Genomic DNA, 20,862 nt, shown 5'->3' with positions numbered 1-20,862 from the left:
AAGACAACTTAAAAATATAGTGAGATATTGACGATGGACAATTTGGGAGGAAAGGGGTGAAAAACATAGATTTTTTTTTTAACAGAAAATGATGATCTGTGCGTTTTATTGTTTGTTGTATTTGATTGCAGGGAGAGGGATAGGCTCATGGGTGAGCACACAGAGCCTCCGCCCAGTCAACCACAGCCAAACCTGATATTAGAAATAAGGTCATTTCTACTCCGTGTTAAACAGACGGGTCACCAAACTGAACTGGTTCTTCTTTCGCCTCGCCGCCATGTTATGTGAAAAAAAATCTGCCTCAAAATATTTTGTGTAATCCGGCTGACAGGTGAAAAAGTAATTAAAAACATCTCTTCTATGTCCTCGACATGTTTCAGGCAAACCAGCACACCCAAGATGTTTCATGCACCGGCGATGGAACTCTTTGACACTTTCAAAAAAAAAAATCAGACTTTTACACTGTGAAACAATAAAAACAAAAATGATGATAATTATAATAATTATATGCTGCAGTGTTGGATCTACATATTTCTGTTTCTAACAGAAGAAACCATTGATTCGGCCCAGGACGCTTTTACATTCACACAATAAAGTATGTAGTGCATGTGGAGAGAGGACACCCCCCCCCCCCCCGAGTGTGTTCACACCTGTATTTAAAGCTGTCCTCTTGTGATCGGATCACTCGTGTCTGATCAGGCTCATCCAGTTGATTTGGGAAAAGGGGGTCCATGTAGACCAGATGAAAAAGATTTAAAAAGGGGGGGGGGGTTGTGTGTGTGTGTGTGTGTGTGTGTGTGTGTGTGTGCGTGTGTGTGTGTGTGCGTGCGTGCGCGCCTGCCTGCCTGCCTTTGAAGCCTTTGCTCTTCTCCATCTTTGCATAAGCATAAAAAGGAAGCAAGGGGACTTTGGGTCAAGCAAAAGTTTCAGCATCAGTTCTTTTTTTTTCTTTTTTCTTTTTTTTTTCTAGCGGAGGGCTGGGGAGGGGAGGTAAATATTTCCCTGACATTGATGCTATCCCTGTACAGTATCATTAAAAGTTCGATATGTTCCGTGTAAGCTCCTTCGCTTCATCTTCCTGACTTTAATGCATAGTGTTTTGTTCAGTCCTCCTCGATGTCCTTGGCGTTGCCAGCTTCAAACACATGCTGACTACCTGACTTTCCCTAAGTCAGGAGGCAAGATCATTAGCCATCACAACCCTGAAATGTGACTTGGCAGACAATAATGCTTTATGATCAAACAACTTGTCAGTGCGTCCCGTTGAAATGAAAGAGTGCAAAAAAATAATTCAATAGAGGATCAATCAAATTTCTCTCCCCCCACCACCACCACCACCACCAGCACACGCCATGTGAGAGAGATTGCTGATGGTGCAGAGAGGGGCTATTCCTCCAGGACACGGGGAGTTCATTTGGATATTTGTTCTCCCCCTCATGAATGTTCCATTGCGTGACACCATCTCCTGCTAATCACATTTCACTGCAAAAAAAAAAAGGGTGGTGGTGGAGGGGGGGGGGTGCTTTTAGGGACGTTGAAAAGAGAGAGGTTCTTTTTAATCTTTGAAATGCCTCAAAAGTGACAGAATGCTTTCTCCTGCCAAGATGTGAGCCTCGGATGGGGAGATAAATATGCTGTGGTCAGCTAAGTGTATCTAGTGAGCAGAGAGGCAAATTTAATAATGCATTATCATTCACTGGCGAAGGTGAAATCTCCCTGTCCATCAGAAGGCTGAGGCCTGTTTCATGTTACCCTTCACTGCAAATGAACAAGTGCTTTACTCAGCCATACCAGAGATGCACGGTAGACACCAACGCTCGCATATATATATATATATATATATATATATATATATATATTTCTCCTGTCAAAAAAACAGTAATCAAAGGAATCATCTATCGCTCTTGACTGGTGAGATGAATGATCACACTCCTTAGTCCTGATGTTTTGAACAATAACCTTTTTTTTCCCTTCCTCTTCTTCTTCTTGCTCTCTGAGGTGAGTTTTACATATCCGAGCATCTGCTGTTATGCAGATCGTGGGAGCGCGTTTATCCCAACGCCCTTGGACAACAGCATTAAACAATTATGAAGATTATGTACAAATTTGTGATTCAAAACCGATCTTAGCAGTGCAGCGGACAGATAAGGTTGACCCTGAATATGTATTTCTGTACTTCTGTACTCTTGTTTTTTTCGGAGACATTCAGCACTGGGTGTTTTGTATAATTAAATATTTGCATGTAAACAGTAATTAAGTGATACTAGCGACATGCCAGGGCCAGGCTCTGCCAAGGTAAACACCAGGACTGGTAGGTTTTTTGCCACAGTCTATCATGTTTACAGACTTGCCGAGAGTCGAGTGCTGTTTGTGTGCTCTTCCTCGGTAAAGGCCGTAAAACACTAACCAATTGGACGCCCGAGCGTTGAGCACAGTTAGCTGACTTGAGGACATTGTGAGTCAAACCTTTAAATTTTCACTCTGTGATAATTACGCCACTATACTTGAGCTTTTATATCCTTTCACTGAGAAAGTAAATCATTCCTAATAAAGAGAGGAAGAATAGGGGGCGGAGGGAGAAGTGCTTGAGGACTAATTCTCTCCACTCCCTCCCTCTCTGCTCTCTATTCTGTTGTCTGAAAGCCTTTTTTTTCTGAGTATTCCAGTCACCTTGACTTTGCAGCTGCAGCCTTATAGTCTGTTGCTTATCCTGCCTAACCCCAGCCTGTCAATTAGGTGTTTAAAAATTAATCTCTTTAACTGGAAATACCATGCCGGCTTTCTTCCGTCTGTAAATGAAGTGTTATTAATTCACACTAGGCAAAGCCAGTGTTATGAATAATGTTATCAAAACAGATTTCCACACGTTTAACACGTCGCTCCTATTAAAGCCCCTTAAGTATTTTTATAACTGTGAAAGCAGGACTACTAATGGATTTGCATCCATTTTTTTTGAGCTTCTACAGCAGAGCAAGTGTTCCTAAGCCAGGCCTTTTAAAGTTTACATTCCCCGTTTCCCTCTTTTGTGCTTTCATCTTCATTTAAAAGCAGCTAAGTATATCCAGCACTGGATTAGCGCCAGCCGGCGTCGACGCTCGTTCAGCAGCAGCTTCTCCCTCTAGGATTGCAATGACACCAGCATGCCCCCCCCCCCCCTTCCTCCTCCTCCTCTCCGAACCCAAACCCAGCGACGCTCTGATCTAGCAGCAGGCTATCTGGCCAAGCACACCAAGCTAATACTTGTTCTATTAAAACCTGGTGATTACAGGGGGGGATTTCCTCTCTGTTTGTTTGTTTGAATGCTTAATTATCAATATGTAATTGCTATATGTATTGTGATGTCGGGTGCATATTCGGCAGCGTATTTTTAAGCGGAATGCATATTGCTATCGGGTCGAAACAGGACTCCCCAGTCACTTCCTGTGTTAAGCTGCGCGAGGAGTCGCTCTAATGAATTAATAAATGCTAAACAAAGAAGGACTAAACAAAGAGTGAGAAATAAATGGCTTGATGATTAGTGGGTCAGAGAGATTAGTGGCGTATACAGTACAAATGATCCCCCGTTGAAATGGGAATGATTCAGGCAAAATGCCCAATCAATAGCCGAGGCTAATTTAATCTCTTGGATTTTTCTGTCAATAAATGGTGCTGGTCAACGGAGGTCAATATGCAAAGACAATCTAAACCACCTTTACAGCCTCGCCGTAGCACCCTTCTCCCAGTATTATCTTCTTGACAGTCAGGGCTCTTAGTCAATAGCTGAATTACAGAAATCTATCCACCTGCCTGTCGTGTCGTTTCTCCCCCTCACAGTCCAAACGAAGGTTGGTGGATTTCTCACCTTGGCGCCCTTTCTCCTTGCAGGTACTACCACTGTGATCGCCTCTCTACAAAATGCCATTTTGTCTCCACTACTGTTCACTTTAAGAGCTCATTTGAAGGTGTGCGCTGGCAGAAACAAAAGTCCTGTACGCTTTTATGCAGTCATCACAGTCAGCCAAGCCTGTAATCCTCAGAGGTCCGATAATGACACAGCCCCTGCATTTATTACATGGAGGATAGGAGAGAGGGAAAACGCTGACTTTGAACAAATGAACACTCTGACCTTTATGCAATAAATATGACATGGGCTGCATAAAAAGACAAGATATCTTCCTCCAGAATGGAAGTCAACATGGATTCTGCTCCCTCGCCTCTTGATCTCTCAGTTTCCATCTCTCTGTCTCTCTCTTTTTCTCTGTTTTGTTCTCTTTTCCTTTTTAAACAAATGATGAAACACACTTTCATCATTTGCGCTACAAAGTTCAAAAATTTTCTCTGTTAGTTTGACATGATTGCACGATATCAGGGCAGATCATCAGTTCCAGTGTAATCTTCAAACGTGATGAGGGTCTGATTTACTCAGGAGCGCAAATTTGGGTGAGGTCACAATCCAAAACCAGCGCAGATGAGCACACGTGCAGGCACCTTATGAACTAGGTGCACATTTAGGAACACGGTTAGTACTAACAGAACTCAGAGTACAGGAACACCTGATGAGTGTCACAGAAATATAAGAGGGGGTGGTGGCCATGTGCTCAACACACAGGTCGAGAGGCGTGTTGCCTTCTGCTTGGTAGGGAATCTGGTGGTGGGAAAATGAGGGGTTCTGTGTCCTGGTCCCTGCTCTGGTCTCTCCTTGTTTACTGCTCTAGAATTCAAAGTGGTCCCAACAGGTCAGTGTCAAAATTTAATAAAAAAAAATTACATACATTAAACTCTGTCCTACCCGGTTTTGGGGACCTGCGGGGGTTATTCCCACATATCCTATGAGGTCCGTCACCTTTGTCCTCACCTTTCCAGCACCAATTGTGATTCTTACTCTTCAATAAATCCTGACAGTATTTCTTTTAAAAGGATTTTAGCAGCCCCACATTCCTAAATTTGATCGATAGTATCTGTTTTTTTTCTCCCTAACAAAAGCAGTAAAAAACATGTTCTTTGTCCACACCAGAAAAAAGTGAGCCAACCTTTCATCACCATGTCTTTTTTTTTTTTGTAATCTTATTGAGATCCCGATTGAGCATCACGATAGTCTTCTTTTGTCACCTCAGCCTGCCTCTCTGACAGTAAAGGATTTATGGTTATTTCCTCCATACCGCCTGTCCATCTGTGGCTCTATCTTCATATGGCCTTGAGAATACGATTCAATTTATTAAGGCAAAGCAATGGACTCATTACTTTAAAAAGGTGGCAAGAGAGAGAGCGGGAACGAGAGGATGGTGGTGAGGAGGGGTGGTGGTGGTGGTGGTGAGAGAAGTAACACACTGAATTGGTTATTAATGGAAAGGCGCAGCCATAGGGCAGTTGAAATTTAATGATATCCAACAAGAAAATATGAGGGTGTCACTCTCCAAAAAGTCATGCTAAATGTCAACATTTTAAGGTGGCGGCGCTAATTTTATGCCTGTGCACAGTAATGTTTTGGTGAGCATTTAGGAAACACGGCCCAGTGGCCAGCCTGATTATCCCGCTCACCTTCTCTCCTCGCTCTAAATGGGTTTGTGCAGCAAGCGATTTCATCTCTAAGTGAAGGGAACATTAGGGAGGGGAAGAAGGAGAGAGCGATAGAAGGGGAAAAAACACACGGTTTGATTTTCATGCTGTGATAAGAGAGTGGGAGCCAAATGTTACCTGTTAATCTAGCCCAAACCGACCGGGGCTCTTGACTTTGTCCCCCAGCAGGGATGGGGCAAACACTCATTTTCCTCTCTCCGTGATGAAAAGGAAATTAGCTTAAATGTGATGAGGGCACATTAGTGTGTGTGTGTGTGTGTGTGTGTGTGTGTGTGTGTGTGTGTGTGTGTGTGTGTGTGTGTGTGTGTAAAATTTCAGTTTCTTTTTTCCACATCTGTGAGCATGTTTCTCCTTCTTCACTGCACACAAACACACACACACAAGGACACACACACACACACACAGCACCTGCAAGTCCTAAAGGAATATATTCAAGTTTATTAACACTTGATATCTATCAAAAGACTGAATATACTTCACCTGAAAGACCTTTCAAAGTGCAGACATCTTTCACCAAATAAGCAAGGCTCATGTTTTCTTAAAGTGCTCAAATTGCATGCAACTACTTTTTTTCCTTCCCCGCCACCCCACCCACCCACAGCTCTGCGTCGCTGCATTTGTACCAGAAGACAGATATTTCCCTTGACAAGATTTTCCAAATCCGCTGCTTTTAAATGCAGGTGGAATAATGCTGCGTTAGCCGCTAATGGCTGTCCGAGAGGTCATAACGACTCCATTTGAAGGTTTTTTTCCCCGCAGCCCTGGCAAGTCAAATCAAATGTAATTGTGCAGTGAAAAGGGGCGCCCTGCTCGGGTGTTTCTGTGCTGACAATCTCCAGGTTTAGCATTCAGTTCTCCTGCTGGGAGGAACACAGGTTTGCAAGGACAAAGGCTTCACCTGTCAATATATCACACAGCCTGGCCAGCTCTCTCTCTCTCTCTCTCTCTCTCTCTCTCTCTCTCTTTCTCTCTCTAGCTTCATCTCTCGTCCTCTTTGTCACTATTTCATCCTTTGCACACCCATTCCACTCCAGCATCCCCCTTTTCTTCAGACCCTGCCTCACCTATCTATCCATCCATCTTCTGTCTCCCAACTATCTCTCTTTCTCATTCCCGGCATCCTCGCCTCCTTTTTCTCTCCCTCTCCCTCTTCCTCCCCCTCTCTTTCTCTCTCCTCCTGTATCTTCCTCTCCTCCCTCTCACACACTGCCTTCGTGTGAGGACTCATCTGAAATGTCCTGAGGGACCCAGTTTCAAACACAGGAACCAGAAACATATGGCACATTTTCAACTCCCAAGGTCAATTACAGCTATTTATCCAGAGATTGCAGCTAAATTTCCCAAGGTTTCTTCTAGATTTACCACAGATTGCAGTGTGTGTCTGTCACATCTTAAATCAGGCCAGTTTTTCTTCTGCTTCTCTCTGCTCCCTGCGACTTCACATCAAATATTTTCAAAGGTTTTCAAGTGGGGTTTTAGGCATGTGTTATCTCTGGTTATCATGTGGCCCTATCTTTTTTTCGCCTCGGCATTGCCGGAGTCCAAGTGCCACTTGCAACACAAATCTAATAACATGTAAATTGGAGATAAGCCCAGATCCCTCCAAGTGATATTTTTTACATTCATAGTTTGTCAAGTCAATTCCTGGCCTCCTGTTTTAGCAGCACAACACATGAGGAGTGAGAAAATTAACTGGATAGGTGATTCATCATTGCTAGCACACTGTCAAGGACTCCCTCTGCAGCTATTGAGAGCAGGGCGGAGGAGGAGGAGGACGGAGAGACGAGGGGGGCGTTGTTTTAAATTATGGCATTTCATTCAGAATGCATTGTATTTACAGCGTCCCATTTTTATTTGTGGCTCCTATTATCCGCCGAAACAGTTGCGCATGTAATGTTATTTGTGACAGGGGTGACCTGCGAGTGTGTTTCCACACAGTATTTCATAGCCGGGCCTTAACTGTACCTCCACCGTACGGAGAGACACAAGAGGCTGTCACAGCTGCTGTTGGCAGCCTTGCTAGTGGAGAAATATCACCTGGAAACAGATTTCTCCGTTCCACAGGCCCCCATCACTCCTGTCGCTGTAATTAAGTTGAAGTCAATGATTCTGAAGCGATGGTGAGAAATAAACATGCAAACACATGCCAACAGCGCGAAAGAGAGAGATAGAGAGGGGGTGGGGGGGTCGATGGCATTAGAAGCAAAGATCTGGATCATGTTCTGCCGGAATTTACGTTTGAGTTTCATAAAGCCACTTCTGATTATATTGATTGAATTAGTCACTTATTAGCCTCCCTTTTCTTTCTTCTTTCTTTTTCTTTTTTCTGTCTTTTTTTAATTTGAAAACGCCGGTATTTATGAAAAGCTCCTGGTGGAAATGTTATCTGACAAGAGGTGCTGTACGCTCGTCTGTCGAACAAAACATGCTGTTTGCTTTTCCCAGAGCATGACAGGTTGTTTCCCCTGCAACAAAGCCATCAAATATTCCGTGTGATCCAACGTTGTGTTGAGGGGAGGCCTGCTGAGTGGGAAGCTGGAGTTTGTTAAAGCAATGATTTATGATTAATGCCAACTCTAAATAAGGGACAAAGTGCCTACAGTACAAATCAATTACAAAGCTACAACAGCAGACCTTTCCCCGAGGTCTACTAACGTCTCTAGTTGTTATGGTGATTTTATTGGAGGTGGGTGATGCATGCACATAATGCATGCAATACATCTATATCAACCTGAGCTGGAGCCAACTGTAATGCTTTTGATCTTTGATTAGGTATTTTATTGAGATAAAATGAGACTTTCATGTTGTGTCACCGAGCGCATTTCATATCATGCAGGCGCCCGCCTCCAAAAAAGCAGACAGCGCTGCGCCAAACAAAACAAATTTCCACAAGAGTGGCTTCTTAAAAGTAGGCAATTCATTATTTTTATGAAGTCAAATTATAAACAAATTTTAATCCATTAGGCAACCATCCATTCTAATTAATCAACAGGAGTGAACTCCATCTGAAAGAGGAGAAAGGTTGTTTACTCTCTCCACGGACCAGCGGCGCATATTTCACCATCTTCTCTCAGGAAAGGGAAGAAAAAAAAATCCAAATTACAAACCTAAACTGTGAATCCTAACACTCCAACTTTTGGCGCCGAGATGTTTCCAGGGCATTTGCAGATGCTTGAAATAATCTCCAATGTTTTTGCTCAATCTGCTCTGAGGATGGGTGAAATAAATACTTTAAACTAATTAATGTAGGACCAGCTGTTCCCGGCACTTGGCTGGCATCGGTGAATATTGATGGGAGGGAGAGGCAGGGGCTGTTCAGCTCCACTCGCTGTTTGTACAAGATTCAGCCCGCCACATAAACAGATATGAATACTGGATGAAAGCGGAGAGAGGTGGCGTGCACCACACACAGCCAGGCGTCTGCATTACAAATACAACTTTTCCTCCCTCGTTAAATTAACAATGGAATGATGCAGTTTCCCGAGGAGATGCTGCAAAAATGATTACAAGTTTAATAAAAGCTCATCAGACAAAAGCATGTGTTTGTGTGTGTGTGTGTGTGTGTGTGTGTGTGTGTGTGTGTGTGTGTGTGTGTGTGTGTGTGTGATCTGATGAAGTGGCCCAGTATAACACACTCTTGTAGTTTGACCAGACTGTGTGTTTGTGGATGTTTGCCTCCCGTGTTCTCCCCCTTTCCCTCCCTCCCTCCCTCCCTCCCTCTCCCGCTCCTCTTTCCTCCTCCGAGGCCCGGTGGAGAGGCTGGACAGCAGATGGCAGGGCCCTACCCCTCTGCCTGTGATGAATGGAGCATGATGTCATCCTAGGTTTGACAGACACCCGTGCGTGCGTACACAAAGGAAGCCCGAGCCTCTGGGGTCGAGCTGCAGGCCTGCTTCTGATTTGGGTGTCCACATGACTTCTCTTAAAAGGGGGGGTAGCTGGATTTATGTCCCGGTTGATATTGGTTAACCCCGGCAAGCAGTTAGAAGAAGCAATACAAAGGAATCTCTAAGGGACCCCCGTGCCCCCGTGCACTCTTCTGCCCCTGAGGGGGGGGATCAATACAGTCACTGCGTTTGATCAATTTAAGTGAGGGTCAATACGTGTCAGCGTCGCCAAAAAGTAGCATCTTTATAGATGTGCTTTTAGTATTTCTTTTTATGAATCATTAAACAGATTTTCTGCTTGCATTTGTTTTGCAGATGACAACCCCATGTGCACCCCGACAGCGAGAGACAGTTACGAGAGGTTGTCACTGGCTGGGCAGGCTCTCCCTCCTGGCTTCCCCTCACCTTTCCTCTTCCCAGATGGCTTGTCGTCAATAGAGACCCTCCTCACCAACATACAGGTAACGCCCCTCTGACCAGACTACCAGCACTCATTAGTGTGTTTTGCTTCCACCCCCCCCCCCCCATCTGCATGATTTTAAGATCATCGTTACATATTTGTCATTTTTGGAACCACCCTGGTGCCAAAAAATCAAGCATTTTGTTGCTTTGCTGTCTTTTCCAAGTCAAGTTTGAAAAGTGTTCCAACGTGTTTCAAACAGCCTGATGGTCAAATCACCACTGCAGTTCCTTCAGTGAAGGTGGCAGTTTGGTTACCACAGCAGATGTAGAGTAATGACAACAGGTTTGATGTTTTTTTAACTCATTTCAGTGTCTTCCAGACATCCCACATAGATGTCTTTTGACTGCCAGTGACTAACACCCATATTCTCACACACACACCTGATGGAATATTATAGATTATATAGACATCATGCCAGCAACAGTCAACCCATAGTTTGCTTATGGCAAATCCTGTCCTCTCAGGTTCTTGAGACCTTGGGGTCGTAGACCAGGCTGCGGCCTTTATATCAGAGTACACTGAGTAAATGATGTGAGATACCAAACAGATTTCACATCTGGAATCCCAAATAAATAAAATGAGTTCAGCCTGAGCCCTCAGAGAAAGTAACAGCCTTGATGAAGCTGTAGATTGTAATGACTTACTCAGCTTAAAAGATGGACTGACCCCGGGGTCACCTGTGCTTCTATTGTGAGACAAAGTGTGGTAACTGTGTGTCATATTTGTCTAACTGATACCTCTCCTGTAGCTCTTCATCATCTCTCTGTCTGCTCTCCCCTTGCTCATAACAGAAGAGGCAAAGTCCCTGAACAAATCAACTCTACCTCTGTTGTCTGAATACAGAAAAATGACAATCTGCTTGCCCATATAAATGAAAAAGGATTTAATTCAGCCAGTTGGTGACCTGTGCTGGGTAATGTTAGGTATCTGAGCTGGGTCGGATAGGGAACCTTTTTGGGCTAGCCAGAAGGCTAACATCCCATTAGCTTCTCAAAAAACTAGCTACAGGAGGAATTCACAATCACCTGGGCTAATGAGTATGACCTCAATTAACAAAGACGAGATATATTTGTCCATTTCCCTTCTTTCACCGCAAACGCTGCCATGTGACGTCGAACCAACTTCCATGAGCTCTCAAAAGCGTCCCACTTTACCGGTGTGATATTCTGGGTTCGGCAGGCTATTCAGAGGTCGGAACTTTTCCCTCCTCCCTGTCGCACATGAACAAACGATAAGACAAGGATTCAGCTGAAGGACACTCCTCTCCAGCCGTGGCTTATTACTGAAAGAGGTAACTGATACTGCCCCAGTTTTTCAATGGAAGGATGTTAAGCAGCAGGTGAGAGGAAAGCGTACGAGTCATTCTGAACTGAAATCATCCTCACTGAACATCGAATTGTTGGAATCAGTAGAATGACTTTTTTTTTTTATTGTGCTCAGTTCTTTTCAAACGGACTAAAGCATTCAACTCGACAAAAAAAAAAAAATCTCACTGATGACTTTGAGGTGGCAGAAACTCATTTATCAAATATGATTCACCAGGGTTAAACTTCTTCAGTCAAGGAAAAATAAAAAAAATACCAAAGTCTTACTCATATAACATAATATCATTTCATTTGAAGACCTTCCAATTTAAGATGAAGTTTGAAAAAAAAAAAAAACACCCTTTGGGTCCAGTTAATCCTTGAACAGGATGATTTAAATGTGGATGACAGGGAAACAACAAGGAGACGTCTTTATCGTTTATGTCCATTCTGGCTGAGGTCAGTCTTGACCAGTCCAAATCAAAATAATTGATAATTCTGCTCAAATGCATTGAAACAAGCTTGTAAAGAGTAGAAGTCACAGATATTTTTGTTTAAATGTAGAGTTTGTAAACTTTCCAGGGAAATATACAGGAGTTACCGGGGCGTTCATGGGAATTACCAGAAATAAACTGCAACTTTGGGCTAATGTTTACTACACAAACTATTGAATTGTGAGCAGTCATGTTTTTTGGTTGTTACATGTAAATGAATTAATCCATTAAAGCTGTACTCACAAATAAATGGAGTCAAAATGTAATTCTGCAGTCATATCTGCTTGTTGAGAGAAGAAATATTCAAATTTCCTTTTTTTTTTTTTTTTAATGACAAGCTTAATATAAATTAGCACATTTCCTAATTTTTTCCCTCCTTAATTCTCTTGTTTATTCTCATTTATTCCCATGGAAAGGTTCCAATCTTGATTATTCCCAGAATTTTTGCAGCCTCCCTCAATAAAGTGCACAGACCTGAAAACTCTTCTTAACCACAGCTTAAAAAGCGCTTGTACTTTGATACACGTCGTCCAAATACTCCAAATAATCCAGTTAGCTCAACATGAGCATTAGGAATCAAGAAATATGAGTAAATTAGCAAACCTGAACCTCACTCATCTAGTTTGAGAGGCATTTAGGCGTCAGCACAAACACCCTCATTCAGAAAAATGAAATCATGTGCCTCCGCCTGTCTTGGGTGTAATGACGTGTACCCTTCTCGTTGCACTGGTAGCACCGCCATCAGAGCCCTGCCTCTCCTTCGGCTTCGCGTGGTAATTAGAGAGCCAAAGTAAACCCGTCGCAAGCTCCCAACCCTCCGCTAAGTCATCTTTGATAATGATCTTCACTTTGAATATTTATATACAAATCAACAAAATGAAACCAAGCAGAAAATGAAGATAAAGCAATGTTGAGTAAATTGGGGTCAGAAGAAGCAACAATTAGTAAGATATAGCCCAGTGTATTGGATATAATTGTGGGTGGATGGGGAGTAATTGTGATGAAAATGGCTGCTTTGCTGCTTTGGAGTGAGAACGCAGTATCTTTCAATTCAGGACTGTCAGGAGTATATTTGCAATGGCAGTAATGTAATTGATACATGATGAGATACTTGTCATTCATATTATTCATTCCTGCTGTGCTGTGTGAGGAGATTGAAAATGTGCTGCAGAGGCTGATTCGTCTCCACTAGTTTCTTTTTTCTCATCGCGCATCGCTTTATTTGCTCGCATTTCACAGGGGTCAGACATGCCTGCTACTTCAGCGCCCACTGTCTTTAATCGTTGTTTTTGGAAAGGAATGTTACAAAAACACATCCGCATTCATGTCAGCGGAGGTGCAGCTGTGGTGGAGTGAGGTGTCTTGGTAAAAGGTAACGACGTCTTTGTTGAGAAAACCCCAAGCCTGAGAGGAAAAATGCAGCAGCTTTGCTTCGCGACTTCTACTGAGCTGTGACATATTTCATCGTGGTTCACTGTCTCTTCATCTTCAAGCTTTTAAATAGCCCACATCGCTCCACCCCCCCACGCGCTTCTGTGGCTTTTCTGCATATTTGCACGTGTGTATACATCCATATAAATATAGTTATGTGTGTGTGTGCAGGGCCTGCTCAAAGTGGCAATTGATAACGCGCGGGCTCAGGAGAAGCAGGTGCAGCTGGAGAAGACGGAGCTGAAGATGGAGTTGTTCAGAGAGAGGGAGCTCAGGGAGACCCTTGAAAAGCAGCTCGCCATGGAGCAGAAGAACAGAGGTACTGCCTGACGACTACCTGGCACTATGCCCCCCCCCCCCCATCAGCAGCAAGTGTGTGTGTATGTGTCTGTGTGTGTACGCGCACGCATGCCTTCAACTCCTGCTTACAGTTAATGAAGATTTTCTTTTTTTCATGCAGGTGAATGATTTCAGAGACAGATTGAGAGAGAGGGGTGACGCCATGCTACACTGCTACAATACGATTCTGAGGTCTCTTTTATTTTCCCCATCATTGCAGCAATCATTCAGAAGCGTCTGAAGAAGGAGAAGAAGGCCAAGAGGAAACTCCAGGAAGCTCTGGAATACGAATCCAAGAGGAGAGAGCAAGCCGAGCAGACCCTGAAGCAGCCGTCGCCCACCGACAGCATGCGCTCACTCAACGGTCAGACGCCGCACACGCATCCAGTTACATCTCACTCTTTAAAAACAAGATGTCTTCCTGTAAGAAATACGAGCAATCCAGAGATTCATAAATGATGCTTATCATGAGGTTGACATGTATAGCTGCAATCAATACAAGAGTTTTTACTCTGAATAATGCAGCAACGCTGCACATAGTGTTTTGTTTTGGGGTTTTTTCGGAGGCCATTTGTTTCTAAGGAGCCGGCACCTGCTGCTACCTCTGGAAAAAAAAAGTGCTTCGGGTTTCAGAGCACGCCAGCTTTTCTGGCCTCCACAAAGACCACTTCAGCTTAAACAGTTTGAATTTCCAGTGTCAGTGTCCTCTTTTTCTCCTTTGGCTTTGAGGGGTTTGTTCTTGACAAATCTGATTATCTCAAACTAAATATGTCGAATAGATTATAGAGAAAGAAAAAAGCCTTTTCTGGGAGGAGGTCATCACTGGGTGTTAGAGGTGTGATTTGTCCATCAGCCATCAGATCGTAACATTCCTACACACGCCGTCAGACCGAGCGATGACAGCAAGACGTCGCCGTTTCTGAGTTTGTTCATAGAAAGCATGAAAGCGAGAATCATGTTGTTAATCATAGTGAAAGAAACACTAAATATACTCGTACAGTAACACCAGCAAAGGAGCCATGCAACAAACAGTCATACAATATGTTGATGATTTGTTGTCCAAGAAACATGACACCTATGCTAGTGCTGTTTCCAGCTGACCCTGGGAAAAAAAAACCCACTGTGGACACAAACCCCGATGCACCAGATGTTACACTGGTTTGCTCTTCTCTTGTCATTAGTTGTGTTTCCATCAACACTTGGTGATGCAGTAGCACCTCAGAAAACTTCACTATAAAAAATGTTTACGCTTGGTTGAGCTTGATTCCCCGTTTCTGTAAAGTAAATGTGTTTGGGAATAAGCTCTGACGTTGTGACCTCTGTCGGCATCATCCTGAAGTTTGCCTTCACCTCCAGACACCAGCAACATGACGGCAACCAAAGATCCATTTCAGTTTGTACAGCTGAAACTAATTCCTCCAGACCTCGCTCCAAGTTTTGCTAGCCGATGACTACAGGTGAAGCGTTACCAACGTTGCCATCTTCTGAGAAAAATAGGCATCGGGCAGCCGAGTTTCTAAAACAGTCAACGGAAACACAACTAAAATTACTGTTCATTCCACCAAATGTCATCAAAATCCCTCCTTTAACTTTTGAGTTATTCTGCCAATAAATACACACCAGCTGTGTTCAAGCATGCATTTCACATAGGGGTTTTTTTGTACATATTAAATTGACGTGTGATTTTCTTTAAGTGTGCACAGGAAAAAGAAAAAGAAAACACCCAAATGTAATGTCCAAAAACGATTCATAAGAATAAGATGGAAGCAGCTGCATTTTCTCAGTGACCAAACTTGAATACAGTTGTTGGCAGCTGGTGATCCAGATGAAGTGAGTTTACAACATTAAGAGTTGAGAAACATCAAATAGGATGTGTTGTTGGGTTTAGACATGCCAGAAAGGAATGTACAATTTTCAAAGTATGATTTTAAATAATGACATTGAATTTGCATCAACAAGATAAGTGTGTACTGAATAGCGGTAATTGGTTCCTATATCGATTTATTGTGTTTATTTCCCCATCTCACATCATGCATCAGAGCTACGGCGTGGAGACTGGGCCTCTTGTTTTGAATGAGCGATGCTGTGGAACTGGCGTTGTGATAGGTGGATGTCAGGGATGTTTAACGGTGGTGATCCCTCTCTTCTCTCAGACTCTCTGACCCCTGAGATGGAGAGTGACCGCAGCAGTGGAAGAACAGATGCTGAAAGGACAATACAAGGTACAGGGGCTCAGATGAGACAATAAATCTCTCTCTCTCTCTCTCTCTCTCTCTCTTGCTCTCTTTCTCTCTGTCCCTACCCCACACGCACACACACACACACACACACACACACACCCCTCCTCTTTCTCTTTTATACACACACACACATACACACAGCTTCAGTTTATGAACATTAGTGTTTCTGTGCCTGCTGTTCAGGCATACAGCTCACCATCTGGGCCACAGCACTAGGTCAAGATCATTGGTTTTCTGTTGAGATAATATTGTTTTGTTGTTTTTTTTTCTCTTGACTTTTTTTGTGGTTTTGCTGCTTTTCAGGGGAAACGATCTTCGTAGGTAAAAACCGTGAAACATAGAAGGTCTCGAACGAAAAGAAGTGGTTTGTTTACAGCTCAGGAAACACTAATGAGTCATAAAACCACAAAAAAGCAGCGGAATCCCCCCTTTGACAGCAATAAAACAGGCCAAATCAATCCATTTTATGAATAAGCCTTGTACATTTTTAATGGTTTGTTTGTTTGTTAGCCTTGGGGGTGCAGCACTGTGTGTTTGGGGAAGGGCGCTCTAGTGATAACCTCAATAGACTGTCTGCTATCTGTGTTTACCCAGATACAAGACACCTTGCAGAGGTTGAATATCCTCATTATCACGCCAACGTCTTCCTTTAATATGCCTCGGCCGCTCGTCTGCTCAGAACCGCCCTTATCAGCGTTAGAGGTCCCAATTTATCCCTGAAAACGCTCCACGTAATTTGCTGTGGGAAAAAAAGAAAGTAAAGGAAATGTTCATCTTTGCATGCAGAATAAGTTAGATCCCCCCTTTTTTTTTTAACTCTTTCATGTTTGATTAGTCGGGACTTGAAGTGATATTTGTGGAAAAAGAAGAGTAAAAGAGAAACGATGACTCCTTCCTTAATTAAATGTCGTTCAGTCACTGCAGGGATCTGAAGGAGTTTGATGTCCAAAAAAAGGAAATTCATATGTCATCATTTCAATACAAAGATAGCTTCCAGATACAACATAATTATAGCCCCTTATTTCATACCAAATTAGTATATTTAGCCGCTTTAATTTTACACTTATATGAAGAGGGAGCTCTTGACAGGGTCCTGCTTAGACATGTGGTTTGTTTTCCTGTCTGTGAGAAAGGGAGAAGATGAATAGGATCATAAAATATAACTCGTTCCCACATTTTCGTTCATTTGTGAGCGGGCGATTTAGCTTGTTTCCCACTAACTAGTTGGATACCACTGGAACTAGTTCAATAAAACTGATTATGTCGGCAAGTAATGGGAAGACACGTATGAAGTGACTTTAGGGAACATTTGTGGCTACAAATTCATCTGATTGTGGGAGTGAATTATATTCCGTGACCTAAAATGAAAAAAACTTACAGGAAATACGTTCTATCTCATGGTCACAAACGAGCCAAATTGAGGGAACAGGTAGTGTATCATCACTCAGACAGTGGGAACAAGTCATCATTATAGCATGGACGCAAACTGAGGGGACAATTTACTTCTTGTGGCTACAAAATATATCATTTCTGTGTGTGTGTGTGTGTGTGTGTGTGTGTGTGTGTGTGTGTGTGTGCGCGCGCACACAGGTGTCTGTGTGTGTGCACTCAACGGGGGCTAGGTGAAAGAGATCAGATGCCATCAAGTCACTCATATCATTGCCTTAAAGATTTGAATGTGTCTGAAAATGGGGCCGCTGCTTGTGTTTTTGTTCCATTATAGGAGCATTCGTCTGCCACCCATGTCTCCTTTGCTCTGCTCCGCAAGCTTCGCAGTATAATTAACCTCAAATGGCAAAAAAAAGGAAAAAAAAGATTTTGATAAATTACACAGGCAAAAAAAAAAAAAGGAGGGAAAAGCCAGCCTATCACTTGCATGAAAGCCGAGAGAAATGTGTTGGTATATTCCAAACCCAGGCAGTCGAATGGGAGAGGGAGAGAGAGAGAGAGAGAGAGGGGAAAAATAATGAGGGCATAATTTTAGCGAACTAATTATTTCTATTTGTCTTTTGTCACACTTCTCTAATTCTGCAATATTAACACAGTCTGTGTTTATTAATTGCTTTTACAGTGTTTTTGAATCAGGTCCAAGAGGGAATGTGGGTCTTTTCACTGGCAGGCGAGCTGCTGGGACTGCACCTCGCCAGTGTACTGCCTGGCAACCGTGCACTTGTGAATATCTTTCTCCGCTATCGTCTCGGCTTTCCCCCCGCCGCGTCCCTACTCAACGTGGCGAGTTTACACGACCCTGTGCGCGGAGATAAAGTTCTTTGTTGCAAGATTAAACATCAAAACAGTTAAAGTGAAATTAAAATTAAATGAATGAATGTCACTGAAGCAAAAAAGACTGTAATTAATGGATCCCTTAATTGTCTTCATAAAATATTTGCATGGGCATAATTTGCATAATTTACATGTATTAATTAATCTTTCAAAGGAATTTTGTGCTGAGAGAGGCCAAAAATTCCCTTTGTTTTATTTAGCATCTAATGAAATATGTATTCTCTTTAATGAACTTTTCATCTTGATTTGAATATAAAAATACTAAAGTTTTAACATATTTTAATGAGAGGCTCGTTCATAAAACAACGTGTCAAGACGTCACCAGTTTGTCTCTGTAAGCGGATGATTCAACATTTGCACTAACGTTACGCTCCCATTCCGAAACCAGCCTCAGCGATTCCTCGTCTCCGAGCGGGAAAGCGCCGCGATACCTCACGTCCCCTTGGCAACTGGCAGGCAGACGTGAGATATTTCGTCCGTGTGTTCAACGCGCTGTGTATCCCATCTCGCGCTAGTCGTCACAAGCGTTCTCCAACGGCCCCCTCGTGTTCTTCGTGGCGCTGCGTTCATGCTGTAATGACTCCTACACACAACTTGGTTGCTTGAATCGAGGCAGCCTGAGTGCAATACCTCTGAGACCTACATACAGCGTTGCTGGGTAATTAGCCTGTGTGTTTGTACACCCAACCCCTCCCCACTGTCACAACACACACACACGCACACACACACACACACAACAAGCCTTTGTTTTGCACCGATTGGCTGGACTAATTGATAAACTGTAGATACCGTAATGATTCTGAGCTGTATATCTTTTTTAATCAGAAATAACCCACTCGGACGTGGAAGACCTCCACGTCTCTGCTGAGCAGGAGTCAAATGTTGCGCCTGATGTCCTGCGCTGCTTGTGTCATGTCCAACAACTTACACCACTAAATTCCTTTGTATGCGTTTGTCTTGAACGTTGAATTATTTAGCGGCACTGCCATAGAGACGTGTGCTTCTTTAAAGGCATTACTCCTGCGTTCCTCCGGCAGACGGAGGTAATAAACGTCATCCATGCTGCTGAACGGTGCCTAACAGATGCTTTTACCAGCCTCAGCATCAGAGGAGCGCTGCTCGCTCAGGCGAACACTCAGACAAGACTGTTCGCTGAAAATGGACAAAGCTCGTTAGGTTGGAGGTGTCTGGAGATAACGCAACAGAGGAATGTGTGTCGTTTTCGATAAACATTATTCCCTTGCAGGAAATGTCACTTTAGGAGAGAGTGCAGGATTTTGAAAGGAGCAGGAGAGATGGCCGGCCGATGTAGGGTCCACCAGCCAGGACTGGCCTGCCTCAGGTGCCCTAAAGTGTAAAAAAAAAATACATTCAGTCAATCAACACGGGCATAATGATAAAAGAAAAAAATTAAAAAATAAATTTTAGAAATCAACTGTAAATCTTTGTTTATGCTGGGTCAATTTGGGAAGTAAAAATATAGGATTATTGATTACTTTCGTATAATTTGATCAGGCGACAGAACGACGCTACGCTCAACTGCACTTTTAAGACATCGTCCTGTAAAGTAGCAGCAGCATCTTCCAAAAGAGAAGGTTATTGTCCCTGAATCAGGAAGTGTGAAGCTGTCAGTTTATTTTGATTTTGATTCTAAACCATTTGGCGTTACAAACATCACCAAGTGGCGACTCTTGTGCTTCAGTTTTGGCCCCATGAGGGAAAAAGTAGGAGCCCCCTTAAACACAGGTGTGCTTATTGCTTTACAGCCGGATTGTTGCTGAGTGAAATAACAATCTCACACTCAAACAAAACACATAATCGTAGAATTTGAAGTGAAGATCAGTGGATTATTTCTACCTGACACCATCGAGATAATCCGATAAATGACTCAGTTGTCGCAACAGTAATTTTCTGTCCCATTGTACGGCGGTCTTAATCGTAGCCGCCATGGTGTCTCACTTTACCTTATCCCTGCATCGCTTTAAATCCATAGTAACGCTCCTTAAATCCAAAGACTAGAGGGCAACATTTGGAAGTCACGTTTCATCAACAGTCACATCCTGAATTGGCGTCAGCAGGGATGATAGCTGTCGGCTAATTTTTTTGGGCTCCTGTGTGTCCTCTGTTGCAGATGGAAGACTGTTCCTGAAAACCACAGTGATGTACTGATAAGGCCACCAGGAGCTGGAGGAAACAAAACACACACGCGCACGCACACACACACACACACACACACACACACACACACACACACACACACACACACACAAAATTGTTACAAGAAAAAAAAAGAAAAGAAGATTCTCAAGAGTCATTATCCAGGGTGGTTTAGTCGTGGAGAAGGAGTCGAGCTGCTTGTAGGAGTTCAATGGAAATGCTGTGTTCACCCAAATGCTGGAGGAGGTGTGTGTTTGAATGTAGAATAAGAAGGAGTCTTTTTTTCTCCCAGGGGGCCAACTTTAGTTAGTTTGATGAAGCAGCTTCTGATGTATGAACTAAACATATATATTGAGCACAGTCAAACGTACCCATGGTACACGGTTGGTAATAACCCATCAATTCACAGCACTGAAGATTTTTATACTGTCTCTCAGAACGCTTCGAAAAAGGAAATTCCACTGAAGTTCTGTTTTGTATTTCAAATTGAATTTTACGAAGCTCAAAACCGAGATGAACAATGTGAGCAAGAAAATTAAAAAAGACAAAAAATTAAAAAAAAAAAACAAACAAACAAAAAAAAGGATCCATGTGTTCATCAAAAGAGATGTTTGATTTTCATGTTTTCTAAATTAGATGACAAATACAATCAAGTTTCCTTTTTACCATTGTTGTACATACAAGATGTGATGCTAATGATAGGGAAGT

The 20,862-nt window shown here is 42.9% G+C and overlaps 1 protein-coding gene across 2 annotated transcripts in view; it reads left to right on the top strand.

The window, feature by feature from the left end:
* dachd (dachshund d) overlaps positions 1-20,269 on the top strand; it is a 105,831-nt gene extending 85,562 nt beyond the window's left edge. For both annotated transcript variants that reach the window (XM_086220261.1, XM_086220260.1), the window contains exons 8-12: positions 9,759-9,904; positions 13,307-13,454; positions 13,695-13,838; positions 15,628-15,696; positions 20,129-20,269. In XM_086220261.1, the coding sequence (XP_086076387.1) occupies positions 9,759-9,904; positions 13,307-13,454; positions 13,695-13,838; positions 15,628-15,696; positions 20,129-20,166 (545 nt within the window). In that variant the 3' untranslated portion in view covers positions 20,167-20,269. The remainder of the gene's footprint in view (positions 1-9,758; positions 9,905-13,306; positions 13,455-13,694; positions 13,839-15,627; positions 15,697-20,128) is intronic.
* Positions 20,270-20,862: the final 593 nt, after the last annotated feature.

Source organism: Aulostomus chinensis, chromosome 12 (assembly GCF_037954235.1).
Source record: "Aulostomus chinensis isolate RoL2024-O1b breed Wild chromosome 12, RoL_Achi_v1.0, whole genome shotgun sequence".
Taxonomy (NCBI): Eukaryota; Metazoa; Chordata; class Actinopteri; order Syngnathiformes; family Aulostomidae; genus Aulostomus; species Aulostomus chinensis.
Note: the sequence above shows the minus strand (reverse complement) of the source record. Positions and strands in the feature narration are given on the sequence as shown.